The sequence below is a fragment of the Anguilla rostrata genome, chromosome 7, assembly GCF_018555375.3.
Source record: "Anguilla rostrata isolate EN2019 chromosome 7, ASM1855537v3, whole genome shotgun sequence".
NCBI lineage: Eukaryota > Metazoa > Chordata > Actinopteri > Anguilliformes > Anguillidae > Anguilla > Anguilla rostrata.
Window position 1 is genome coordinate 41,723,105 of NC_057939.1, and position 24,547 is coordinate 41,747,651.

Below are 24,547 nucleotides of genomic sequence, written 5' to 3' on the forward strand. Positions count from 1 at the left end.
CCTAACCGGGCTGCCAGACAGAGACATATTTTACGCTAGAGAAAAAAATGCTCATCCTTGGCCTCCGCTCGTCTTAATGCCTTTTGAATGCAGTCTACATTCACAAATGTGAAGTAGTTCTTCGTCCTTTAACTTAAGGAGCAAAACTTGGATAGGGACACACAGTTATTGGATGCAGCGATGACAATAATAATTAATTGTCGTTATCTCTTCCGTTCAGTGTTATTTTCAGTGAATGCCATAGTTTTGATAACCTTGGCGTTAGCCGCACGCGCAAAGCTATAGCCAGGCACAAGAGCCATTTTGAGTGAACTTTCCGGTCTGGTGGCCCTTCACCTCGCAGTGCGTCGGCCCTCAGGGGACCGCTTCCACTTCCTGTTTTGCCCTTCAGGGTTTCGATCTCGACGCCGCGTCGCGGACCCGCGCCGAAGGACGTGTAGCAACACGAGGCTTTCCGCCGCGGCGTTCCATTTTCTCGACGGCAGCTCTCGACGGGACCGTCGAGCGGAAAAAAACCGCCACCGTTTCGGGCTGTGCGGTCATTCGCATGTAAAAACCCGCTCCCTTTTCAAAAAGCCCTGCCATGTTCGGCTGGAGCGGCGCGCGTCTTCCCCCGTTGTGTTTTTAAAGAGAGAAAATGGCCGGGCTTTTCTTTCAAGGCCGAGATTCGCCAGTCAAAGGAGGCGGCCACAAATAGAACCGGCAGGGCGATGATTGTCTGTGCTACAGCATAGTTTCCATCTCTGAGTGGTGAAAATATAGAAGATTATATTTATAAATATAAGTTTGCTACGTAGTAGAAACGCACTTGACAAAGGTCACTATAATATAATGATGAAATGGATAATGTGATATGATTGTGCTGTAACCTGCCTTGGGTAATACCGTTTGAAGAGTATTTTTTCCATTTAATAAAGTTGAAATGATCAACATTGTCACGGTATATAGTGAATTATTTATTTGGGACTGAAATTAGGTACTTTAGTATTGATCATCATGAATTTGGTTTTGATAGTGCGTGTGTGTTTTTTGAGGAGGGCGGGGGTTGTATGTGTGTATGTGTAATGCGTTCGTATATAAGTTTGTGGCTGTGTGTGTGTGTGTGTGTGTGTGTGTCGTGTTTTAGTATATATGATTGTGGCTGTGTATGTTTGTGCATGTGCAGTGTGTCAATACATACGGGTGACAAATTAAAGAAATACCTGTACTGCATGATATAATTAAGCAACATACTATCATGCTCTGTGACATGTATAAAATGTCACATGCTGAGCAGGCCCAGTTGCCCTCGATTTTGGATCAAGATGGTAAAAGGAAAAAAATCTAAGTGACTTTGAAAGAGGGCTCCTTATTGTGGCATGGGTGACAGGAGCTTCAGTCACAAAGACTGCTCAACTGGCTGGTGTTTCAATAGGAAGTGACACCTGCATGTAGATCTGTGGGAAAGCCGTCAGTAAATAGGGTCGGAAATTGTCGAAAGTGCACGTTCAGTGACCGTGGTGCTTGTGCATCAGTGCGGTGTGTAAGGGAAAACAGAAGAGCAACTACTCCGATGACTAATAATGTCAGCGCAGGACGTGATCAGACTGCGTCAGCAAGAACAGTCCGTCGACGATTACGTAGCGGGGGATATTATGGTGGGGTTGCAGTGCATAAACTCTCATTACAAAGACAAATGCACATGTGAGAGTTCAGCGGTGCAAAAGCCTAGGCACTGGTCTGAAGAGATGTGAGGAAGAAAGTGATATGGTCAGATGAGTCATCCTTCACCATGTTCTCAACAAGTGGGTGACTGCATGTGTGGCGTATACCAAGAGAACAGTACAGGCCTGAATGCTTGACCCCTACAGTGATGGGGTCCAGCGGCTCTGTTATGCGTTGGGGGGCATGTATGTGTATGTGCAATATGTTAATGTATGCAGTGTGTTAGTATTTTAGCATGTATGTGCAGTGTGTTAGTCTATATGTATGCGTATATGTAGTGTGTTAGTATATGCATGTGTATATGCAGTGTGTTAGTATATGCATGTGGGTATGCAGTGTGTTAGCATATGTATATGCAGGGTGTTAGTATATGCATATGTAGTGTGTTACTATACTGTACACGTATGTATATGCAGTGTGTTAGTATATGCATGTGTATATGCAGGGTGTTAGTATATGCATACGTAGTGTGTTACTATACTGTACACGTGTGTATATGCAGTGTGTTAGTATATGCATGGGCAGTGTGTTAGTGTATGCATGTGTGGGGTAAGTGGGCACACTGCTGCTGCTTTGCTGGCTGTGGTTCCTGAGCAGGGCAGAGGGACAGAGGCGGTGTACTGTATGCATGGGCAGTGTGTGAGTGTACTGTATGCGTATATGCAGTGTGTTAGTATATGCATGTGTGTGGTAAGTGGGAACACTGTGCTGATGCTGCTCTGCTGCTCTGCTGCTTTAGCTCCTGAGCAGGGCAGAGGGACAGAGGCGGTGTACTGTATGTGTATATGTGTGTTAGTGTACTGTATGTGTATATGCTGTGTGTTAGTATACTGTATGTGTATATGCAGTGTGTTATAATTCTATATGCATGTGTGTGGTAAGTGGGCACACTGTGGTGCTCTGCTGCTTTAGCTCATGAGCAGGGCAGAGGGACAGAGGCGGTGTACTGTATGCGTATATGCAGTGTGTTAGTGTACTGTATGCGTATATGCAGTGTGTGAGTGTACTGTATGCGTATATGCAGTGTGTTAGTGTACTATATGCATGTGTGTGGTAAGTGGGCACACTGTGGTGATGCTGCTTTGCTGGCTGTGGTTCCTGAGCAGGGCAGAGGGACAGAGGCGGTGTACTGTATGCGTATATGCAGTGTGTTATAATTCTATATCCATGTGTGTGGTAAGTGGGCACGCTGTGGTGCTCTGCTGCTTTAGCTCCTGAGCCGGGCAGAGGGGCAGAGGCGGTGTACTGTACTGAGCGGGCCCCGGCTCCCCCGCGCTGTGTTTACCAGACTTTAATTAGATTAAGGCCTCTTCACTTGCCCTTTTCTTCGCCCCTCAAAGCCCCGCTAATGCGTTTGCTCCCTGGCCCATGTCCACGCTTTGTCGGTCCGTACATCGCCCTCCCTGACCCCCCGTGTTCCTCTCCTTTAGGGCTTTTCTCCTCCGCTCACCCCTTTCACCGGGGCTACACTGACCGGGCCTTTTCTTCTCCCCTCTGCCATTCTTTCCCCCCCTTTTCAAAAGGGGGCTCCGAGTGCAGCCGTGTGTGCGAGGGCGAGCGGGGGCGAGCGGGCGAGAGAGAGAGCGGGGGCGCGCACGCCTGAGTGTGTGTGTGTGTGTCTGTGTGTGTGTGTGTGTGTGGTGTGTGGAGTGAGTGTGTGTGTGTGTGTGAGCATGTGTGTGTGTGTGTGTGTGTGTGAGAGAGAGTGTGTGCGTGTGTGTGTGTGTGTGAGCGTGTGTCTGTGTGAGTGAGAGTGTGTGAGAGTGTGAGTGAGTGAGAGTGTGTGTGTGTGTGTGTCTGTGTGTGTGAGAGTGTGCGTGTGTGCGTGTGTGTGTGTGTCTGTGTGTGTGTGTGTGAGTGAGAGTGTGTGTGAGCATGTGTGTGTGTGTGTGAGTGAGAGTGTGTGTGTGTGCGTGTGTGTGTGTGTGTCTGTGTGTGTGTGTGAGTGAGAGTGTGTGTGAGCATGTGTGTATGCGTGTGTGTGTGAGTGAGCGTGTGCGTGTGTGTGTGGGAGTGTGTGTGTGTGAGAGTATGTGTTTCTGCGTGTGTTTTTGTGTTTCCATATCTAAATGCATGTACGTGTGTGTGTGTGTGTGTGTGTGTGAGCATGTGAGTGAGCGTGTGTGTGAGTGTGTGTGTGTGTGCTCATATGTGTTTCTGTGTCTGTGTGTTTCTGTGTCCATTTCTATATGTATGTGCATTTGTGTGTGTGTGTGCGTGTGTGTGTGTGTGTGTGTGTGTGTGTGTGTGTGTGTGTGTGTGTGAATTTGTGACGTCATGTCATGTACAATGCTGTGCGTACTCCACAGTGGTTTTCCACACACTCGGTATAGTACTGCCTCAGCAAACCTTTTTGGGCTCCAGTTTTAAAAAGAGGGTTAATGTAAGGTGTGACGCTGTCAACAGGACGCTTAATGGGTAATACAGATCAGGCATGTTTGTAAATGGCTTCAAACTCACCTTGGCTAATGGTTTCAAAACCACTGGTGAATAAACTGAAGTTTGTGACTGACATTCCTGCTCTCATAAATACAATTCAAAATGAAATATCTAAACCCCTCCTTCATACATACTCCATTTCAGTCATGCTACTGACAATCTAAAAAGCTTATAAAAAGATTTGGACTTTTCTGTGTATTACATTTCTTTGTTGACACTTTATTGAAGATAATTCTGATCTTCTGACAGAGTGTTAAATGAGATTATTGCCAGAACTAACGTTTCTGATGTGTCATTTCACTTCCTTTTGAAAAGATACTACTCTTATGTTCTAAAGTGCTGCATTTTATACTCACTGAATCCTTTAGGATCAAATCAAATATTACTTGCTGAAAGCTTATCACAAACAAACTTATAATTTTACAATAATACAGTTTTTAACAATAATAATAATAATAATACAGCCCTAACATTCCAAAATCAAAATGCACTCTATCCCTCTTGCTATCCTTTTAGCTTTATCCCTCTATCCCTTTATTTGAATTACAATTTAGAATATGCTTAATAATCTGAAATTTCAATCACACTGAATATATTATCGTATGCATTATGCATTGTATCTGTACATGCTTTGTTCTTAATGTCATCATTTCTATGATGTTATTTTTTTTTTTTTGGTTATATCACCATTGAAACAGTTCATTTGGTGCTGGAGCCTGTTCTGTGCCTGTTTAACCAGGAGGGATTAAAGACGCAGAGCCGTAGGGTCAGCGGACTTCCTCCCCGCGCACACACACACACACGCACGCACGCACACGCACGCACGCACACACACACGAGGGTCCAAACCCGACGAGCGGCCCCCCCCCCCCCCGCCCCCGGCGCCCATTGTTATGTATAGGCTTGCTAATCCCGGCGTGTCTCGGCGCTATCAAACATCACCTCTTCTGGGGGCAGCCTGTCCCCTCTTCCGCTTTCTTTGTGGGGGGAGTGGCCTTAATGGGAGAAGTCAACAGGGCCGCACAAAGAGGCGATTGGGGCGGCTGTTTAATCGGGGTCAGCAGGGGAGGGGCGGGGGGGGGGGGGTGGTGTTGGGGTAGGGAGGGGGGTGGGGGGGGGTGAAAAGGCCGGCCTCGGCAGGGGGCTTTGATGTGTTTCGGGGCGCAGATGCTCCTCTCCCCCCCCCCACCCCCCCACCCCCCCCCCCCCCCCCCCGGACCAGCCAGGCGCAGTGAGCCCGTCCGCCCCGGGACAGGGTGAGGCCGCGTGGTTACACTTGAGGGGGGTTGTCAGGGGAGACGGGCGAGAGAGGCTAACATAAGCTTTGTGTGTGTGTGTGTGTGTGTGTGTTTCTGTGCATATGATTGTGTGTGCGTGTGCTTCTGCGCGTCCATATTTATGTGTATGTACGTATGTGCTTGTGTGTGTGTGTATGCATTTGTTTGTGTGTGTGTGTGTGTGTGTGTGTGTGTGCATTTGTTTGTGTTTGTGTGTGTGTGTGTGTGTGTGCTTCTATCTGTCCATATTTATATGCATGTACATGTGTGCTTGTGTGTGTGTGCGTATGTTTGTGTGTGTGTGTGTGTGCGTGTCTGTGTGTGTATGCACATGCAGTCCCTGTGTATGGGTTTTGTCTGCATTTCGGTTCTTATATATGCATGCCTTTGTATAAGAGTTAATTTCCTTGTGTAGGTTGCTGTATATGTATGCATATAGTTATGTTTGTGTTCCTGACTCCATGTTGCAAGCCCTTACTGTACTGTAGGGGAAAACACCTACAATACTTTCTGCTTTTGCATTTGAGTTCTGTTGTTTGTTCTCTTTTCCACCTTTTCAAGCTAACACGCGTCGTTCTCTCCATCTCCATCGGTCTGTCTTCCCATCGTCCTCTCTGCCTGGCTCGCTGTGATTGGAGAACGCTTCTTCGCGCAGAGCGGGCGCGGAGAAATGATGTGTTCTTGGCGCGTGGTGACGGGAGTCAATGCCGCCGTATTTAATCAGACTCACCGGAGCCGTAATCTAATTGCGCGACGGTCTCGTCGGGCCGAGTGAATTACGAAAGCGTTAATGTGTGCCTTTCCGACGGCTCCTCTCTCTCTCCAGCGGCGAGGGTGACCTCTGGAGGGTTATTCGCGAAAAAGAAGAGGCGCAGAAGTCGACGCTTTCCCTTCGAGAGGAGGAGGAGCGGTTCTTTTTTCTTCGTTCTTCTGCAGTTTTGAGAGAAGAGATTTCTTCCTCTCCTCTTTATTTCTCCTCCTCTGATATTTCTCTCTTCTCTCTCTCTCTCTCTCTCTCTCTCTCTCTCTCTCTCTCTCTCTCTCTCTCTCGCTCTCGCTCTCTCCCAGGAGAGCTGGTGTTCATGGTTAATTAGCCACACGTACACAGCCGTTCTGTTGTCGCTGGTGCTTGGGACATCAGGCTCCCGGAAACCAGCTTTTCTCCCGTTCAGGCTATTAGTCAGCCCGAATTCATTAGCTGTTCTTCGCTCTGGCACCGCTGACGAACTGGCACTCCCCCCCCCCCCCCCGCCGCCCCCCCTTTTTTTACAGTCCTATTTTCCTTCTTTTCATGAGTCCCTCGTTCTATTAATTAGCGTACCTATGAGACAGACAGGTAGCATCTGTCGTGTTTACTCTCTGCTCCCTTCCCTCTCTCTCTCATCTCTCTCTATTTATCTCTCTGTGCATCTCTCTCTCTCTCTCTCTCTCTCTCTCTCTCTCTCTCACCAGAGGATTCTTTTACCCCAACTGTGTATTGCGAGAGGAGACAGTTCTGGGTTTCCACGTCCTCTTGGTTGCATGCCCCTTTAAGTTGCCCTTTGGATATAATAGTATGTAACATTATATAATGCACAGATATACAGTACCTTGATAATATTCAGGTTAGTGTTTGTCAGCAGTGCCCAGGGGTCACCTTGAATGGAAAGCTTTCAGCGCTGCCGGACGAACTTGCGCTCAGAGACATAAGGCAGCCTCAACCGATCAGCCGTTACACGGTGGCATGCGCCGAGTGGGCGGAGCCTGACGGTTCAGGCTCCTCGGTTCCAGCCAGGACCCAAAATGGCCACCCTTTCCTGTCACGAGCCTGGGTCCAGTACAGACTTATCCATTAACCTAACGGTCTAGAGGCACCACCAGTGTTTTGGATGTTGCAAGAAAATTTCATGCTTGAATTGCAAGCTGTTTTCAGGAACCAAAGGAACTCTAAAGATCACAGGTTTGGTGAGATGTGTGGCACAGTCCATAGAGCAACTGACTCTTGAGTCGTATACAGATCCACCCGTGAGGCTTGGGTGGTTCAATCTCCTGCCATGGAACCTTCCGAGCTTCTCTATCTGTTATTGTCTCTGCTTTCTCTCTTCGTTAGTTTGTCATGCTTACCAAAGGGCCTCTGGACAGGGTTTCATTGTGCAATGCTGCCACCAGTGTCAAGTAATTTGTCCATTCCCTGAACTGGGTTCCCAGAAATTTTCCTTATGAATCACTGTAACAATATGTTAAACATACACTAGCCGGCTGTATATCTCAGAAATGTCAAATGTATTATGGCGTTTCTCCATAAATAATATAATTGTTTACATTTTGGCAGTTTACGATTTTGTACCTTCGCTATTTAACAGACTTTCAGTGTAAAATTTGGAGACGTTTTTTTTTTTTTGTTTTTTTTTTACAGTGTAGCAAAAAGGCTATGTTGTTGTGTGATTCCCTGCCACATATTTGACCACATATTGCTGTCAAACCAAAGCCCCCCCTGTCCAAACCCTGTTTTCTGTTGTGTAGACTTCAGCAGGCCCTGTTCTTCACAGTATAGCGCTCGCTCACACAGAGCTGCATTCACAAGTGCACGGCATAAGCCGTTTTCTTGGACAGGATATTGAAAATGGCGTCATGCAATCGGGGCCGTTCTTCTCTGTCTCTCAGATGGCTCCTTCCTGTTGTCGTTCGCTGTCTATTCATCCTCACACATTTCAGACCGAGAGTTCATCCTCTGCTGGTACTCCCCCCCCCCCCCCCCCCCCACCACCCAAACTTCAGTGAGGAGGGGCACATTAAATGAACGTTTCCTTTCCTTTGTGATGGGGCTCTATAGAGAGAGCCCCAGAACCCCTCCTGATACAGGGCATGACAGTTGTTTCCCCCCCGCCCCCCCTCCCCCTTTTTCCCTCCAGCGGCCTATTGGCAAGACAAGCTCTAGTTCACACGATTGTTTCTGAGGCCAACCCCCTAGCACACATGCGCCTAATATGCACATACGCACGCGCGCACATACACACACACACACACACACACATATGCATATGAGTTTACATGCTAACGATAGCACGCATGCATTACAAAGACACGCGTGCACGTATACACACGTAAACACACAAGCTCAGATACTTACATGCACAGACACCTACATGCGCTCACGCACATTCACGCACACACACTGACACGCAAACACTTCATCGTTCTCACTCCGCACACTCATGTTCAGAATGAATAAAGCATCTAGTTTTTTTTCCTGAATAACTGTATTGTATTGTATTGTAATTATCCAGCTACATAAATGCATTCATATATCTTATGTGTAATGTATTATCAGCCTCCAAATGGCCTTATGACCGCAATGGTGACTGTTTAAAATCACATAATCTGTCGGTCTCTTCTTGCTGCATGTGCCATTTGCCACACTCTACGCAAGCAGCCTCATATGAACTCCCGGCTTTGCCTTGGTATTGCAGAATGCATGCGGTCTTGCCATTTATCGACTTGCATATCCATCGAATGACCTTTTTACGGCATACAAAGCAGGCCGTGTCAAATAATCTATGCCGGCAACATTTATCTGTAATTCCCTCCAGAAAAGCTTACTCTCCTCACCACGTTTTCCCAGCTGAGGTTTAAGACTCTACAGATTATTTGCTGAGGAGCTGGCTGTGTTCATCTCTCTGACAGTCAATCGAGCCCTCAAAGGGATAGTTCACTTTGTGGGGTATTTTTGATGTTATTTCAGTTTCAGTCTACGGTTTTTGATTGGCCCAGGCTATTTTTGCATACCCTGAAGGATATTTTAGATATTCACAGAGGCTTCTGGATCCTGCTGGTTTTACAATGGCTTTTGTCGAGGAATTATGGGGTTTATGTCCTAAAGCAAGAAAAATACACTTCAAGAAACTCAAAAAAGCAGCGTGCACAGAATTTGCGCTACTTAAACCACACATATACTATTGGTGAGATGGATTCAAGGAGACTGCTGCTGGTCTTCCATACAGTTTCCTTTCAAGCAGAGGTAATGTAACAGTGTTTTGGGTGCCCAGGCCTTTGATGTGGCGAATAAGGTGCCAGTTGTGACTGCAAATTGTGATTTATCTTATGTGATTAACCTCCGATGTATTTTGTTTTAACAGAAGATGGAAACAATGCTCACGACTGGACAGTTTCCGAGAAGGACATGGAGGTATTTTCAATCTTTCCTGGCTCTGAATTAGATTGCACGTGCCACAGGTCATGGTATATAGTGTCTGACCAAAGTCAAACTGATTTTCGTCTCCGGTCTTTAGGCTCAGATTGGCAGCCGATGCCCCTCCCTGCAACGTACATACCGCTACTACAACGCCACCAAGAGCGTCGCATGCCAGAACTGCAGGAGGACTGGCCATTTCTCCAGGGACTGCCCTGGTCCAAAGGTACAGTATACAAAGCGAAAATGGGCTGGCATTTAACCACTGAGAAACTGCAACCACAAATTGAAGATCATATGACCCATGGGTCTGAGGCTGTTTAAACAAGACTACAAAACACCCATACACAAACACATACGATCAAAACCAATTTTGTGCTGCTTCCTAATAAACAGTATGAATAAAAATGATCTAAAAGCTGTTTGTATATCTGCTGTAAATTTCTGATATTTTTGACTATTGCAAGGAACATGAAAGTTATTTACTGACAATTTTCAAATAAAGTCCAACTGCCAAGATATGAAAATTTAGGGGAAAGGTTTGTTCTGAACTGAAAAATAATGTGGAAATGCATGAATTGACAGTATCGCTTACGATAGCTATACTAAAAAAAAGCTACTCTCCTTTTGTCTCAAATTTAACCATTTATAAAACCAGCAGTTGAACTTTTTTTCTGTTAGCTTTTCCAAATGTCTCCTTTTCATTCTTCAGTGATCCGCCATGTTTATCCACTCAAATAAATGTTATTTTGTTCTCCCCATCTTTATATTTAATACTATTGACTTAAATTGTTTAGTCATGCCCATTCACTGTATTTATCTTAAGAATAAGGCACTTGTTAAGGCATAGTTGCATAAGCTCCTTTCAGTTTCATACCTAGTTTGGTTAGCCGGTCCTACCACCATCTCTGTGGTTCATATCTCTAATGTTCTACAATATTTGAAAATTAAACCCAGGACAAACCAAGCTTGCACCAGTATTTTGACACACTAATATTTGGGCACACCAAGCTCCCAGCAATGTCTCTGACAGTGGTTTGGAGACTGGTTTGGCGAATGGAGAGCGGTTTTACAAGTCATTGGTGAGGCCAGCAAAACACTTCCCCTGTGTTTATTTATCAATGAACTGTGGGCACCTCTTATAGCAGCCCCTGCTATGAGGCTTTGTCTGGCTCTCCTGTGTGCAGAAGCGCCCGTCCTGCTTGCTGTGTGGGGACGAGGGGCACCTCCAGCACGCATGCCCCCACAGATACTGCCCCAACTGCTGCCTGCCCGGCCACGGGTTCGAGGACTGCCTGGAGCTGGCCTACTGGCACAAGCGCTGCCACCGCTGCGGCGTGGCCGGCCACTTCCACGACGTGAGTCCCGCCCGTAGGCCGTAGGACAAAACGTGGACCAAGTCACTGTGATGTCACCCATTGACTCTCCCAGGGTTTGGTGAAAAGTGCTTTGAAGCCCCAGAAATGCTGCTTGTGGGTGCCGCCATGCTGCACGAATTGGAGGCAGAGACTGGGGAGTAGGGAAAAGGGGGACCCTTATATGGGCGTGAAGTTCGTCCAAGTCCGGGTCGTCCACTAAGCTCGTGAGATGCAGTGATTCAGCAGTGACACAAACTGTCCCTGATTCGTCCAAAACAGTATTTATAATCATGTCCAAATAACACAATAACTTAACAAAGAGGCACATGGGAAGACTTTAGACAAAGAAAAGGCACTTATTGTGACCGCAGGTTCTTGTGGGGAAAAGTTCGTATTTTGACCATATTGTTACTATTGACTTGCATTGAAACTGGTGGCTGAAAACACCTATACTGAAGCCAGCCGCACTGGCGCTAGTGAGCACCGTCTCTCAGCAAGTCCAGGAAGCGAGCTTTTTGGAAACGCGGCCCGGTTTCGGCCGCTCGGCACCGCCCCGGGCCAGCTCCGCGAGGGGGACGTAGCCGCCCGCGCCCGCGCCCGCCGCCGACGTCCCCTCCCTCGCCCGCCGAGCCGCCGCTTAATTGACTGTAATGCCTGACCCCGAGGTCAATTACGATTGTGTAAAAATGTAATTGATATAGTCGATCAATTACGGCCCAGTTATGTCTCCGCCATGCTTGATATTTTACAAGTAAGCGAGCGCGGGAGCAGCCGAAGGGTGATTTTAATGACTGCCAATGACAATTACAGAACCCGTGTCCCCGATGCCTCAGTGTTTATTACATTTTAATGTAACTGTAATCACTTACACATAATTACGATTCCGACTGAAAACACTGCTTCGAGCTTATCCTCCCTTATTATAATTGTATAAGGTCTGCATCGGGGGTGCCCCGTGCGATTCAGACAACGGCACGCAGTACTGTAGGTGCGAACGTCTGTACTGTAGGTGTGAACGTGTTTCAACGGTCCCTGCGATTACAGTATGGAGCGCCGGATCTGTACGAGGGAGCGCTTGTGTTGTCTCTGTGTTTGAGGATCTTAATCTTTCCTTTTTCTCAGTATCTATCTGCGCATAATGTCTCAGTGTATGCCTATTTTTGTGTCTGTGTGAGACATAGCGTCTGAGTGTTTCTTTGTGGGAATGTTTGTGCTGTTGTTCTGACTGTGTATGTGTGTTTGCGTCTTTCTTTGTGCTAGTGTGCAATGTGAATCCCTGTATGAGACATTTTTACAGTATGTATGACAGTTTTCTCTGCTGTCTGTAGTGGTCTCTCTCTCTCTCTCTCTCTCACACACACACACTCTCTGTCTCTCTCTCTGACACACACACTCTCTCTCTCTCTCTCTCTCTCACATGCACACACACACACACTCTCTCTCTCTCTCTCACACACACACACACTCTCTCTCTCTCTCTCTCTCACATACACACTCTCTCTCTCTCTCCCTCTATCCGTCTCTCTCTCACATACACACTCTCTTTCTCTCTCACATACATACTCTCCCTCTCTCTCCCTCTCTGAGTGTATGGCGGGTGGCAGCAGGGCTCCTGTCCCCAGGGCCAGCTCTGTCTCTCATTAAGACAGGCGGTGTGCAGTCCCCGCGTGTCACGTGCTCCGTGTTCCGCGCGCTCCGCTTGTCAGCCCCGACGTACCCGCACCCCGATGTCAGTCTGAGGGTGGGGGGGCTGGGGGGGGTGCGGGGGGTGAGCAGGTTGGGGGGTTCTTTTCAAGGATTTGACAAGACAAGCTCTTAAATGGTGTGGGTCGCAGTCTGCCCTGTCTGTCACTTCACACACCAGCTCTATCTCTCCTCTCTCTCTCTCCTTCTCTCTCTCTCTCTCTCTCTCTCTCTCTCTGTCCCTGAGTCTCTCTTCGGGCTTCATTCTGCCTAATCTCGCTCCTCTTTTACCCCGACCTTCCCATCCTTCCCTCTTTCCCTTCTCTCCCTCAGTTCCTCTTCCAGCGTCTTTCTCTCCTCCGTCCTCCCTCCTGTTTCCCCGCTCTACCCTCCATTCCCCTGCTCCTCTGTTCATACACTGCTACTTGTCTTGTTTTACCCTTTACCTCCCACCTTTGGCAATCTCCTTAAACTGCAGTACCACACTCAATTAAATTAAACATGTCTTCTCTCTCTTTGCCTCGTCTCCTTCAGCTGTGCCGTCACCTCTGCGCCCTCCCCCCCTTACTATTCTCAGTCTCTGTTCAGTTCAGTTCAGTATACTTATTAGCATGAAAGAACACTTTGCGAATACTGTATTGCCAAAGAATAGTATACAAGTATTAGATGGACAAAAATTATGACAGGCAACCTACGTTCATGTCTTACTGGCATTGTAATCACATGAATGGTAACTATAACAGTAATACATACTGTATTGTAAGCAAAGTTACAGTACATACTTGACTGTTGTGTTTAATATAATATTTTAGAGCCACTTATGCATTTATTATGAGTCATACTGTAAGTCAATGTAAATGCATGATTAAGGTGACTGCTGCCTGGCTCGGGAAATCACCTTGGTGTGCCATGGAAATTTGTCCTCTAGCAATCGTCATTCCAGAATCTTTTTTATATATAGCATCTTTGTTAGTTGATGACTGCCAGACCTTCCCTGAGTCTGTTAAACATTAGATGGGTAGAATAAAAGAGCCCACATAGGTCTGACATAATTTATTATTCACTTGTCAGAAATGGAAGGGAGCAAATCTGATATATTCTAAAAACATCTATGCAAATATATTTGTGAAGCTTATACACAGATGCTTTGATACAAGGAGTGTATGGTTAGCTTGTAAATGAAGTAGTACTCATTAAATAGCTCTACTATTCTCATATAAATTTGGCCGTACTTTAAGTCATACATTTAACCTTATTGCTGCTTTCTTAAAGAATGACCAATATCACTACCTTACTATACCAAACTGTTGTAATTGTAAAGGAAAGGAAGTTTGACATACAGTTTTCAAATTAGGCCAAGATTGTAAATACAAGAGAGAGAACTATTTCTTTGCCTTCTGAAGAGTTTATTCTCTCAGTGCAGACTCAAGCAGTTTGAGGACGCTACTGTCAGTCCCATGTGATCTGTGCTTCTTGTACTGTAAAAAAAGGTAATTAGTCCCTAAGAATTACAGTCCTGGAGCAGTCGGGTTGATATCTATTGGTCCATAGGGATATTCTTTTGTATTAGCAGTGTGATTTTACAGAATTTTGAATAATGGAGTTTAACTGAATGTCTTCCATCTTAGTAGAGAGTAGAGTGAGAAAGCCGCACTTTTAGCTTCTTTGTATCACAGCAGGCTGGATGGCACTGCCAGCATTTTAGACAAAATTCTGATGTGAATATATTTTACAAAATATTTTGATTGTACAGAAAAGAGGTCATCATAACTCGGGTGTATTTTCGGTGGTGTGTTCTAGAATAAAGCATTTTCTGCTTTCCTGGGTTTGGTGCTTTTTCAAGAGATGTGAATTTCTTTTTTCATTTTCTGCCAGAGCCCAGTTATGGCAGTATTGCTCCAGCAGTTTCAGTAGGTGACATCTTCTAAGCTGTCTGCTCAGATAAGGATTGTATCTTGTGCGTTGCCAATGTGCAATGTTTTGTTTTGCACCCATTTTAGATATGCACTGAATAAGTTACATATTTGTCTATCACTGATTGGCTGAATTTTGTAATATATGCCTTTGTAACAGACTTAGTTGAATGCTTGCTTTGGTGTATTCTGACAGAATCACCTGGGCAGTGTGCTGAGGCACTGACATTCTGGTTCGAGGAGCAGATATAGATTAAGTCATGCTTCCATTTTGAACCCACACCCCTTTGGCACACATGTTTTGACATGGCTATTTTAATTCTGGCTGGGACAAATTAAAATAGTCATGTATTTACTTTTAAAAGGTTTTAATCGTTTAGGCAAATACAGATATGAGCTTCAATGGCAATTTCTCCTTGACTAATAATGATTGAATTTATCATCAGCAGCAGTGATAAGCAGCAACAACAAAAATGGTGAAAATTTAGCATTCTGTAGTGTGGCCTATTCATATTTGTGAAAACAGGAAATAAAATAGACTTAAGCATTAGTCTCACTGTCAGAGTAATATAGTATTATACATTAATTGTTCCGTATAGTATTTGTATTTGTATGAGAAATATATTGATAGTTGAATGTTAGAAGAATGACATAAACACAAACTATGAACTAAGTAGGCACACACAGAAAGCGAGAACAAAGAGACGTAATGCACACATGCACAATAAAATTGTCAGTCTTCTGAATGGGTGTTACCAATGAATGAGACTGCCCATTTGGCATTAGTATATATTTTTTTAATAAAGATGCAAGCACTTTGCATTCACAGCTGCATACTGCATGTTACATACATAACACAGTTTCTTAGAAGGTAAAATTTGTGCAGTATCGCATCTGGGCAATTTCTTCTCTGAAATGCCTGACAATGTATTGTATACTGATATCCTGATGTCTACTGACATAAACTGCAACCTTTAGTCAGAATGCTTATGCATGATGTTATACTATAGTATGTTACATTCAGTTCTAAAGGAACGCAGTTGATTCTTTAATTATTATTCTCTGCAGTTTTGTATTAGCCATTTACTATTAGTTCACTTAATTTTAAAGAGATATTTATGCATATCCGAGTCAGTGACAGATAAGGTTTTCAAAAGAGCAACACTTTTAGAAGTGAATGTAATTAAGAACTTTTTACCTATGCGTTGTTTGATTCATTGCAAAAATCACAAGAAAAAAACAAGACCCCTCCCCTCAAAAAAATGTTATATGGCGTAACCTTAAATATTAGATTTTGTTTTTGCTGTAAATGTGCACCATTTAAGTAATTTGAAATTATAGGAAATTATAAATCGTGTAGTTTTATGGCTTTACAAAGTGACTTAATTTTTTATGATTTTAAAATGCAATTTCCTGCTGGGAAATTAGAACGAGACTGTAGACTGAGATTCCTTCTGTCAGCAGAACAACGTTATTATGTCTTTACACCATATGACTGTGGCTAGTATACATTGAATGGCATACTGTATGTAATTCCACAATGTTGACCTGCTGTTCAGTTTTTTAGTCAGATGGCACAGACACACACACACACTCACGCATACACACACATACACGCACACACACACGCACACACACACTCAGACACTTTTGTTTGTAATTCTCTGAACAATTCTCTGAGCAAGAATGCTGTAAGCATTGTGTTGGTCACACACATCACATTATGAGATCCAGTAAACCCACTCTATTCATTTTCTGTTGATAAAACTAAATGAAATTTCATAAACAGGGTCTTGCCCTTAAGTCTGAATATTTAGGAGGCATTATTGAGTGGTGCCCCTAGGAATGGGAGGGGGACCTTTGTGTGAGTAACTCTCCAGCAGAAAAGCCATGCAGGAAGATACACAGTGCTCCCCATATTCTGACTCATCTAATCAGTGTCGTAGAGATATAAAACAGACACATCGCATATCTTACATTCAGCACCCACATATACATACAGAAGATGTATTTTGTGTATAAAGTTAGTAAATAGATTACCAAAAATAATGAGTGATGTTCACTATTATCCATAGATGTAACCATAGACATGTGATGGTGCAACTGCTTTTTTATGCTTACCATTTATGATCATTTTGGTTATATGTATTTCCTTGTGTAAGAATTTTAAGAGGCAATTTCCTGTCACGTATGCAAAGTCATAGAACTAAACTTAATTGTGTACATTTAAAATATTCTGTTTCATACATTTTCAGAGATTACACTGAATGACATGGAATTTTAATTTTCATGGTATTTTAGGGGGTTGAAAGATGATACAGAGAACTAACTGGCCAGTGAGGATCTGCATTAATGTGTCTCATCTCGTATGTGTGTGTTTCTACCTTTCCAGCATGCCTCCATTTGTCTCTCATCTTAATCTCAGGAACCATATATTCTACTATGCTGAAACCTAGACTAAAAGGGACGTTCTGTAAAAATGAAATAAATAATAATTTTGAAAATATTTTCACTGCAGCACGTTCTTGTCATCCAACATTATGTCAGAAATTTTTTTTCCTGCTGGGTCTCAGGGGGATATGTTCTATGTACAGCATATACACCCAATCTGTCCTTTTAAAAAATATTTTATGGTATCTGGCCACATCACATATTGTTACAATGTGCTTAAATCTTGAAAGCTATACCAGGTTTTTACTAGTTTAGCCAGCAATAGTTGTATTGATTGGACATTTAGGACATTTATAAATGGCTGGCATGTTCAACAAAATCATTTTTCACCTGGTCATTTTTTAAAGCTGATTGTATTATTATTTCTTTTCTTATTAGTAATGATAAGTGTTAATAATAGAGCCAACAATAGAAAATTAATTGCTAAATACCATACTTAGTTCACAGTATTTTTACATTTTTATCTGTGTATCTATTTTCTTCCAGCTATAGATTATTTAAAGCCCTAACTAGTTTTAAAGTGGAAAATATGTTGTGAACTGAGCACAATCGCAGGCCAGTGCTTTAAGGCGTAAGATCTCAGATATGTGATTAGAATGTTCTCAACTGAAACATTCTAATGCTGATGTAACAATCGCTACCGGTAATCACTATTGAAAGCAAAGGCGTTCTAGAACACTGCCTTAGAATGTTTAAAATACATTCAAAAAGCCTACTCCTCAAAGGGTTAAGAGGCTGACCGGCGAGAGCGTTAGCGGCATGCTCACCGGCCCGAGGAACAGCCACATCCTGCCCTTTCTCCCTCCGCCGCCGTCGCCGCCGCCGCCGCAGCTGCAGCTCCCGGGCGCCAGCGCGGGATAAATGGGCGGCTAAACGGATAAATGGGCTAAAGCGGCCGCACCGCGGGCGCTTCAATTGTGCCCGGGATGTAAGAACGACCCGGAGCGAATGTATTAGACACGGCGCGGGCCGGGCCGCTCCCTCCCTCCCTCCCTCCCTCCCTCCTCCCGCCGGGGAGCCCGCTCTCCGGGCTCGGCGCGGTCCTTTCCCCGAGGCTGCCGAGGGCCGCCACCGCCGCCGCCGCCGCGCGGCGCTAATCGGGGGCGGCGCGGCGGCGGCGCGAACGTAGCACGTCTGCGGCATCCTTGCGTTTTTAAGCGCGGAGCGTGCGGTTTTTGCGGAGGCCGCGTGCTGGGAGCATCCGGGCTCCTAAACCCTAAAGGTTACCGGTTCAGTTACCAGGTGGGGCGCTAGCCTTCGTACCCTTGAGCGAGGTGCTTAATCTGAATCGTTTCGGGAAAAAAAACCCCCCTGCTGTATGAACGGATAATATGTAAAAAACACAGGAGCTGCGCTAGCCGGCGTAGATAAGGACGTCTGCTAAGCGTGTGTTTAATAGATTTAAAACGGAAGGGCTTTGGTATCTTTAATTAAAAAAAAAGACACACGTTTTGCGCGTGTGCGGTTTTGAGGTGTGCGTTGAGAGACGCGCGGTGAGCGGACGCGGAATTCGAACCCCTTGCCGTGTCCCCGTCCCTGCAGATCTTGCCTCTGCCCCCCCCCCCCCCTCGCTTATTTGCGCCAGCTCGCCTTGTGTTACAGACCCTCAGCATCGCTTTTCACAAATGAGGAAAGCTTCCCTCACCCTCCACACCGACCCCCCCCAACCCAGACCCCCCCTCCCCGGACCCTCCTTTGTCAGCAAAAAAAAAAAAAATGGAGCGGATTTGAGCTGCGGTAGTCATCAGATAAACATCAGCTCTACTGAGCGCTACCTAATGGCTTCCTCCTCATTCTGCTTCTTGCGGACATTTCATTAAAGAGAGAGAATGGAAGGGGGGGAGAGGTGGGGAGGAAGGTCGATTCAAACATGCCACCCTACCGCCGTCCCCCCCACCCCCCCCCTCCCTCCTTCTCTTCTGTCTCTGGAGAAGCTTTTCTTCCCTTGTTCTTTCTTCCTTTCTGTTTGTTTCCTTCTTTATGCATTCCTTTCTCTCTCTCTCTATTCGTCCCTCTGCCGCTCGTCCCCGAAAGTGACTGTCCCTTGGCTGTGCACTAGTCTGCTGATTTTGCTGTTGGGGCCTATAGGGTGGAGAGTTGGCTGAGTGGGGACTCCATACAGTCGGCTGTTATTGTGTCAAAAGAGGCAAATGAGCAACTGGGGACTGTCTGGAGCGGCCCTTTTGTGTTTGTGTTTGTTTAGACGCGCTCTCAGAGGGCCCCGTCACACCGAGCGTTTGCGCTCCTGCGCGCACGTGCGTGCGTCTGTGTGTGTGTGCGCACGCCCGCGTGCGTTGTGTGTGCGTGCGTGCCCGTGTGTCTGCGTGTGTGTGTTTGTGTGCGCACACGTGTGTATGTGCGTGTGTGTTCTCTTTTATTACAGCACAAGTATTTACCCTCTCATTTCCTGCATTTTTTATTAGTGTGCAAACACAACTAGAAGTGTGCTGTGATTAACTGAATTTCAATATATACGCACAGTGCATATTTATTTAATTATCTTGTGTGTGTTTTCTTTAGGCCTGCCCAGATATCTGGAGACAGTATCACCTCACTGTAAGTGTTATTTCATTTTCAAAATATCGTCACATTCTACGGTCAAAGGCCTTTCCGCCTATAACCAGTACAAAAATAACTATTGTGGGGGAATTTATCAGGCATACTGTGATTCTGGAGCTGTGCACTGTGTTGAAATATGGTCCTATTTATCTGTTTTTATTTATTTATTTATTTTTATTTGTTTATTTTATGTGAAGCAAATTGAATATAAACACTATATATCTGCTGTTGATGCCACCCGTATTTGTTTATGTTAAACTTAACTCTTATAATAAGAATATAACCTGATTTTATTATTTTTCCAATGCTAATATGCTTTATGTGTGGTCTGTCATTTCTGGCTTGCTTATTATTTGGCCTAATTTTAATAATAATTGAAATACCTAGCTAGTTAGCACTCATTAGTTATAAGGGTAAGGCAGACCTTCTACTTAACAGTTTGCAGACATACAGTGTTAAATGGAACTAGCAAGTTATCATGGCAGGATTATATATCGAAATAAAATTATTCATAGATGTTATTGCATCAGATGTCCTTATGCTATTTACTAGTTGTTTACGGGGGACATATTTTAAGCAAGCAGGCTACACTGCTGTCCAGTTTGTACTATAATGAAAAATTTTCTTAAATGTCATTTAGTGCTGACCTTTAAAGGTGCAGTAAAAGCTGCAGTATTCGCTTCACTTGTTTACACATCGCGGGGAACCTGCCAATTGAGTTAATATCCCAGCATGCTTAGTGTCACGGAAGCTAGGTTTGTGCCGGTAGGTTTCTCTGCGAAGCTTATATCTTCTCAGTTCATAGTCTTTGAAGTACAGATTTCCCATGCAGAACAGTGTTCAGTGTAATCAACTCTGAGTACCTGTGACTTGCGCAGAATAAACCTAGCCCTGTTGGACTTATGTGAACTCAGCTAGAGCGGAATTAAATATGTTAGGGTTCAGTTAGCAGTGAACATTTTGCCGTGCGCTGCAGGGTGAAGCCTGCGTGGCTAGGGACGCTATTGCTATTTGCGCCAGCTGGGGTTATCTAATGCCAACAGGGCGACACGGGGGAACATCATAGTGTGTTACCGTTAGCACAGTTAGCATTTCTTTAAAGAATACAGGCCTTCGTTGCTTAGACATAGTCCTTTTTTGCTTGAAGGAGTGCTGCTTTCTTTCTGGGGTCACATCCACACGTACAGTACTGGTCAGTGAGAGGCCTTCAGATAGTTCTATGTCTCTAGTTCTAAATATATGTACTTATGTAGTGTGTTATAGGAAATTATTCGTATGAAATTGTACATACGATGTGATGTATGTGTGTATGAAGTGATGATGTTGTACATTGTTGGATGCATGCGACGTACTGTAGCTTACTTTGATATATGTAAGAGCGTACTCGTTGAAGTGTTCACTGATCCATTCAGCGCTTATTGGAATTCATATTTTATTGTACAAGGGATTGGAACGTTGCATTATACTTCTGTTGTCCCTCCATTTGGTAGTATCATGTTTGTCTGTGGATTGCTGGAACTATCCTCATCACAGTCTGCTGAAACTGTGGGGGGCAAGGCGGGGGGGTGGGGGGGGGCTAGTCATTTAGCCCCGTTAACTAACTAAATTAATGAGAAAAATTCCTGGAGACAATCTATTTAACCCCCCCACCACCCCCCTCCAAAAAAAAAAAAAAAAAAAAAAGAAAAAATAATCAGAAGCAGTCATTATGAAAGCTGGATTTGGGGCATGGGAGGAGAGGGGCGGGGGGGGGTGGGGGGGGGGTTCGGGGGTCAGACGGAATGAGACACGGCTCCTTGGGTGGGTTGCCGCGCCGACGTTTTGTTTTGAAGTGGCGGCGCGTCGGGGCCGACTGGGGGGAGCTCATTTGCATTATTAGTTGGGATTTAATTTGCCGGAGAAAGGGCTAACCTGCTCCCCAGCAGCTCCCCCTTTGTCTCGTCGCTAATAGACGGCGGCCTCCGACAGCGGGCGTCGCTTCCAGCAGCGGGGCGTTCGTGACTCTCTGCCAAGGAGATTAGTCCCCCCCCCCGAATCTCGCCTCCCCGCTTCCGCGAAGCCTAGCCCCTTAATAAACGGGCCTATCCGGGTTGGGTAGCGTCCCCCGTTCTCCAAGCGCTCGCCCTCCTGCCCTACTCACTCTCTCGCTCTCTCTCTCTTCCCCTCTCACTATCTCCCTCTGTCTCTCACTCTTTCCCTCTCTCCCTTTCTGTCTCTCTCTCCCTGTCCCTCTCTCTCTCTCTCTATCCCTCTTTTTTCAATCTCTCTCTCCCCTTCTCACTTTCTCTCTCTCTCTCTTTCTCTCCCTCACTCTCTCTCTTGCTCCCTCTCTCTCTCCCTCTCTATCTCTCTCTCTCTCTCTCTTGCTCTCTCTCTTTTACTCTCTCTCTCCCTCTCACTCTCTCCCTGTCCCTCTCTCTCACTTTTGCTTTCTCTCTCACTCTCTCTCTTGCTCTCTCTCTCTCAGTACTGGTGGTTCTGGCTTTAACACGAAGCTCATGTTAAAATTGACCAGCCAAGCAGAAAAACAGTGACACAGATCCCCTCGATGAGCGCTGCGGCCGACGGGGTTTTTGTTTAGCGACGCCCGGGGCCCGGGGCCCGACGCCCGGCGCGGTGCGTCCACTCTCTGGTGCGGAGAGAACGGGCGTGCGCACACACACACGCGCGCTCGCGTGTGTGTTTTCTAATCTCAAGTTTTGTTCCGTTGCTAGTCTGCAATTGTGTTTTTTTTTTTCTGTGTGGCAGAATGGGGAGTGCAGTTTTAATTTGATGCCTGTGGTCTGTGGTTGTGTGAGTCTGAGTGTGTGTGTGTGTGTGCGTCTGTGAGTGTAGAGCATATTCACGTACATGCGTAGAATGCTATGCGGGTTCCCATTTTAGCTGCAGTTAAATGCAAAAGTATCGGGGCAGTGGAACGATTTTTGTTGTTCTGGCTCTGTACTCTCGCACATCGGATTTGAAATGGAGTTGAAGTGCAGATTGTCGGTTTTAATTTGAGGGTATTTGCATCCATGTCAAGTGATCGTTACTGGAACTGGCCGACTTGTCTTTATTGATAATGGGACTGCTGACGCCAGCAGTGGGATGAATTCCGAAGTTCACAAAAACATTTTTTTTCTGCTTTGATCCAACCAAATACCTCAAAACACATTGGACAGCGCTTCGCCTTGCAGCACCTTGACCGTAAACATACTGCTAAAGCCAACCAAGGAGTTTTTCAGGGCCAAAAAAAAGGCAAAATGTCACAGAAACAAGCAGGAAGATGAAGATGGCTGCAGTACAGCCCTAGCAGAGTGTCATAGGTGAAGATGCACCTTATGTGAAGTGTGGTGATGCCTATGGGTTCCAGACTGTTTATTTGTCCAATTACTTTTGCTCCTCTAAAATGGGGGGAGGGGCTATGTATCGAAGGGTCGTAATTCCTACATGGATCACCCGATACAGTTGTAGATACCCTCAAATTAAACCTGACAGTCTGCGCTCTAGCCTCATAACCACTGTTTTATTTCCCATCAAATGTGCTAGAGTACAGAACAACAAAAAATTGTGTCACTGTCACAGTACTTTTGAAATGAACAGTAGATTCCAGTACGTACGTGGCATGCGGTATCGACAGTGCGATGCACGGCGAAATGAACATAGGCAAGTTTGTGCAGAGACCCATCTGCATGCAGGTCTGTGTTTGCGTGACCCCCCTCTCGCAGGAAGAGAAGGTGGGGGTGGGGTGGTGGGGTGGTGGGGGGGTGTGTGGGGGGGGGGGGTAGGGCAGGGCATCCCCCGAGGTGCGGGCGTGCGCAGCCATGGCGGCTGCGTGACAGTTCCGCGGGGCGGTTGTCAGGGCCGCCGGAGAGCCGACATCTGCGGCGCCGGCTAACGCGTTCCCCGTCTTTTCCTTTCTGTTTTTTTTTTCTCCCTCTTCCCCCCCCCCCTCCCTCCACCCCCCTCCCCCTCCCCTCCCCCCCCCACCCCCACCCCCCTTCCGTCGAAATATAGACCTCAGCTAAAGAGAAAAGAGCGGGTTGTTTGTCAATTAAAAGACGTGATAAAGCATGAAACAGCCTGCCAGCGGAGCCCGCCGCCGCGGCGCTGTCCGTCACTCTCCGCTCTTTTGAGATTAATTAGCGCCGCTGTCTAATGAAAAAGCAAGATTGTTAGCGGTGGCCCCGCCGCCGAGGAAGAGCGCCGGCGGCGGGCGGCGTGCGCGGGCGGGCGGACGGGCTCCCGCCGAGGGGCCGGCTCGCCCGAAAAAAAAAAAAACTCCGCCCGCATTTTTTCGTCGAAAGGGCGCGCCGCGTCTTCGAAAACCGTGGCCGTAGTCTGTCCTGTCAGGATTGTGCCAAGAGGTGATTCAAGATCAGGGCTATCCAGGAGGCCGCCTGGGGGGGGGTTGGGGGGGGGGGGTGGGCAGGTCAAGTGGGGGCCACCACAGACATACCCTGGGACTTTTGATCATTTAGACTAAAAAACGTCTTTCTTATTTTTTTTTTTTTTTACTATAGAACTATTATTCAGATCAATATTCGCGCATCAGAAGTTTGAATCCAGCCTTGCGTCTGCATTGTCAACCTCCCAATAGTACACAGTAAGATGTGTTCATTCAATTCTAACAGTGTTAATGTAACTCTTAACCGATAACATTTGGTCCCACATTCCAAAGTTGAATTAACTCCGGTGGATATTTTTCTGTGTACCCATGCGTTAAGAAGGCCTTCACTTAGTTCACATGAACCACACATTTTATTCATAAATTGCCTTATGAACAGTACATTTAAAATGCTTGGCCCGTAGGCACTATTTTTTTTTTTTAATAATGCCCCGCCCCCAAGAAGAATAAATTGAATATGTCTGATCAAGAGAGGAAAAGGCATCAGTACAAAATTAGGTTAGATTCAGGGGTCTTCACATTGTCTTTGCAGGAGGTATTCCTTCCCTACCCCCAACCCGCTATCCCCCCCCCCCTCCCCCCCACCCCCCTGCAGAAGCATCTCTCCT

At 45.8% G+C, this 24,547-nt stretch overlaps 1 protein-coding gene across 2 annotated transcripts in view; it reads left to right on the plus strand.

The window, feature by feature from the left end:
* LOC135259709 (zinc finger CCHC domain-containing protein 7-like) overlaps positions 1-24,547 on the plus strand; it is a 91,733-nt gene that overhangs the window by 37,170 nt on the left and 30,016 nt on the right. The window contains exons 3-6 of one of the 2 annotated variants that reach the window (XM_064344349.1): positions 9,536-9,585; positions 9,689-9,814; positions 10,776-10,946; positions 19,514-19,549. In XM_064344349.1, the coding sequence (XP_064200419.1) occupies positions 9,536-9,585; positions 9,689-9,814; positions 10,776-10,946; positions 19,514-19,549 (383 nt within the window). The remainder of the gene's footprint in view (positions 1-9,535; positions 9,586-9,688; positions 9,815-10,775; positions 10,947-19,513; positions 19,550-24,547) is intronic. The other variant, XM_064344351.1, reaches the window with a different exon arrangement.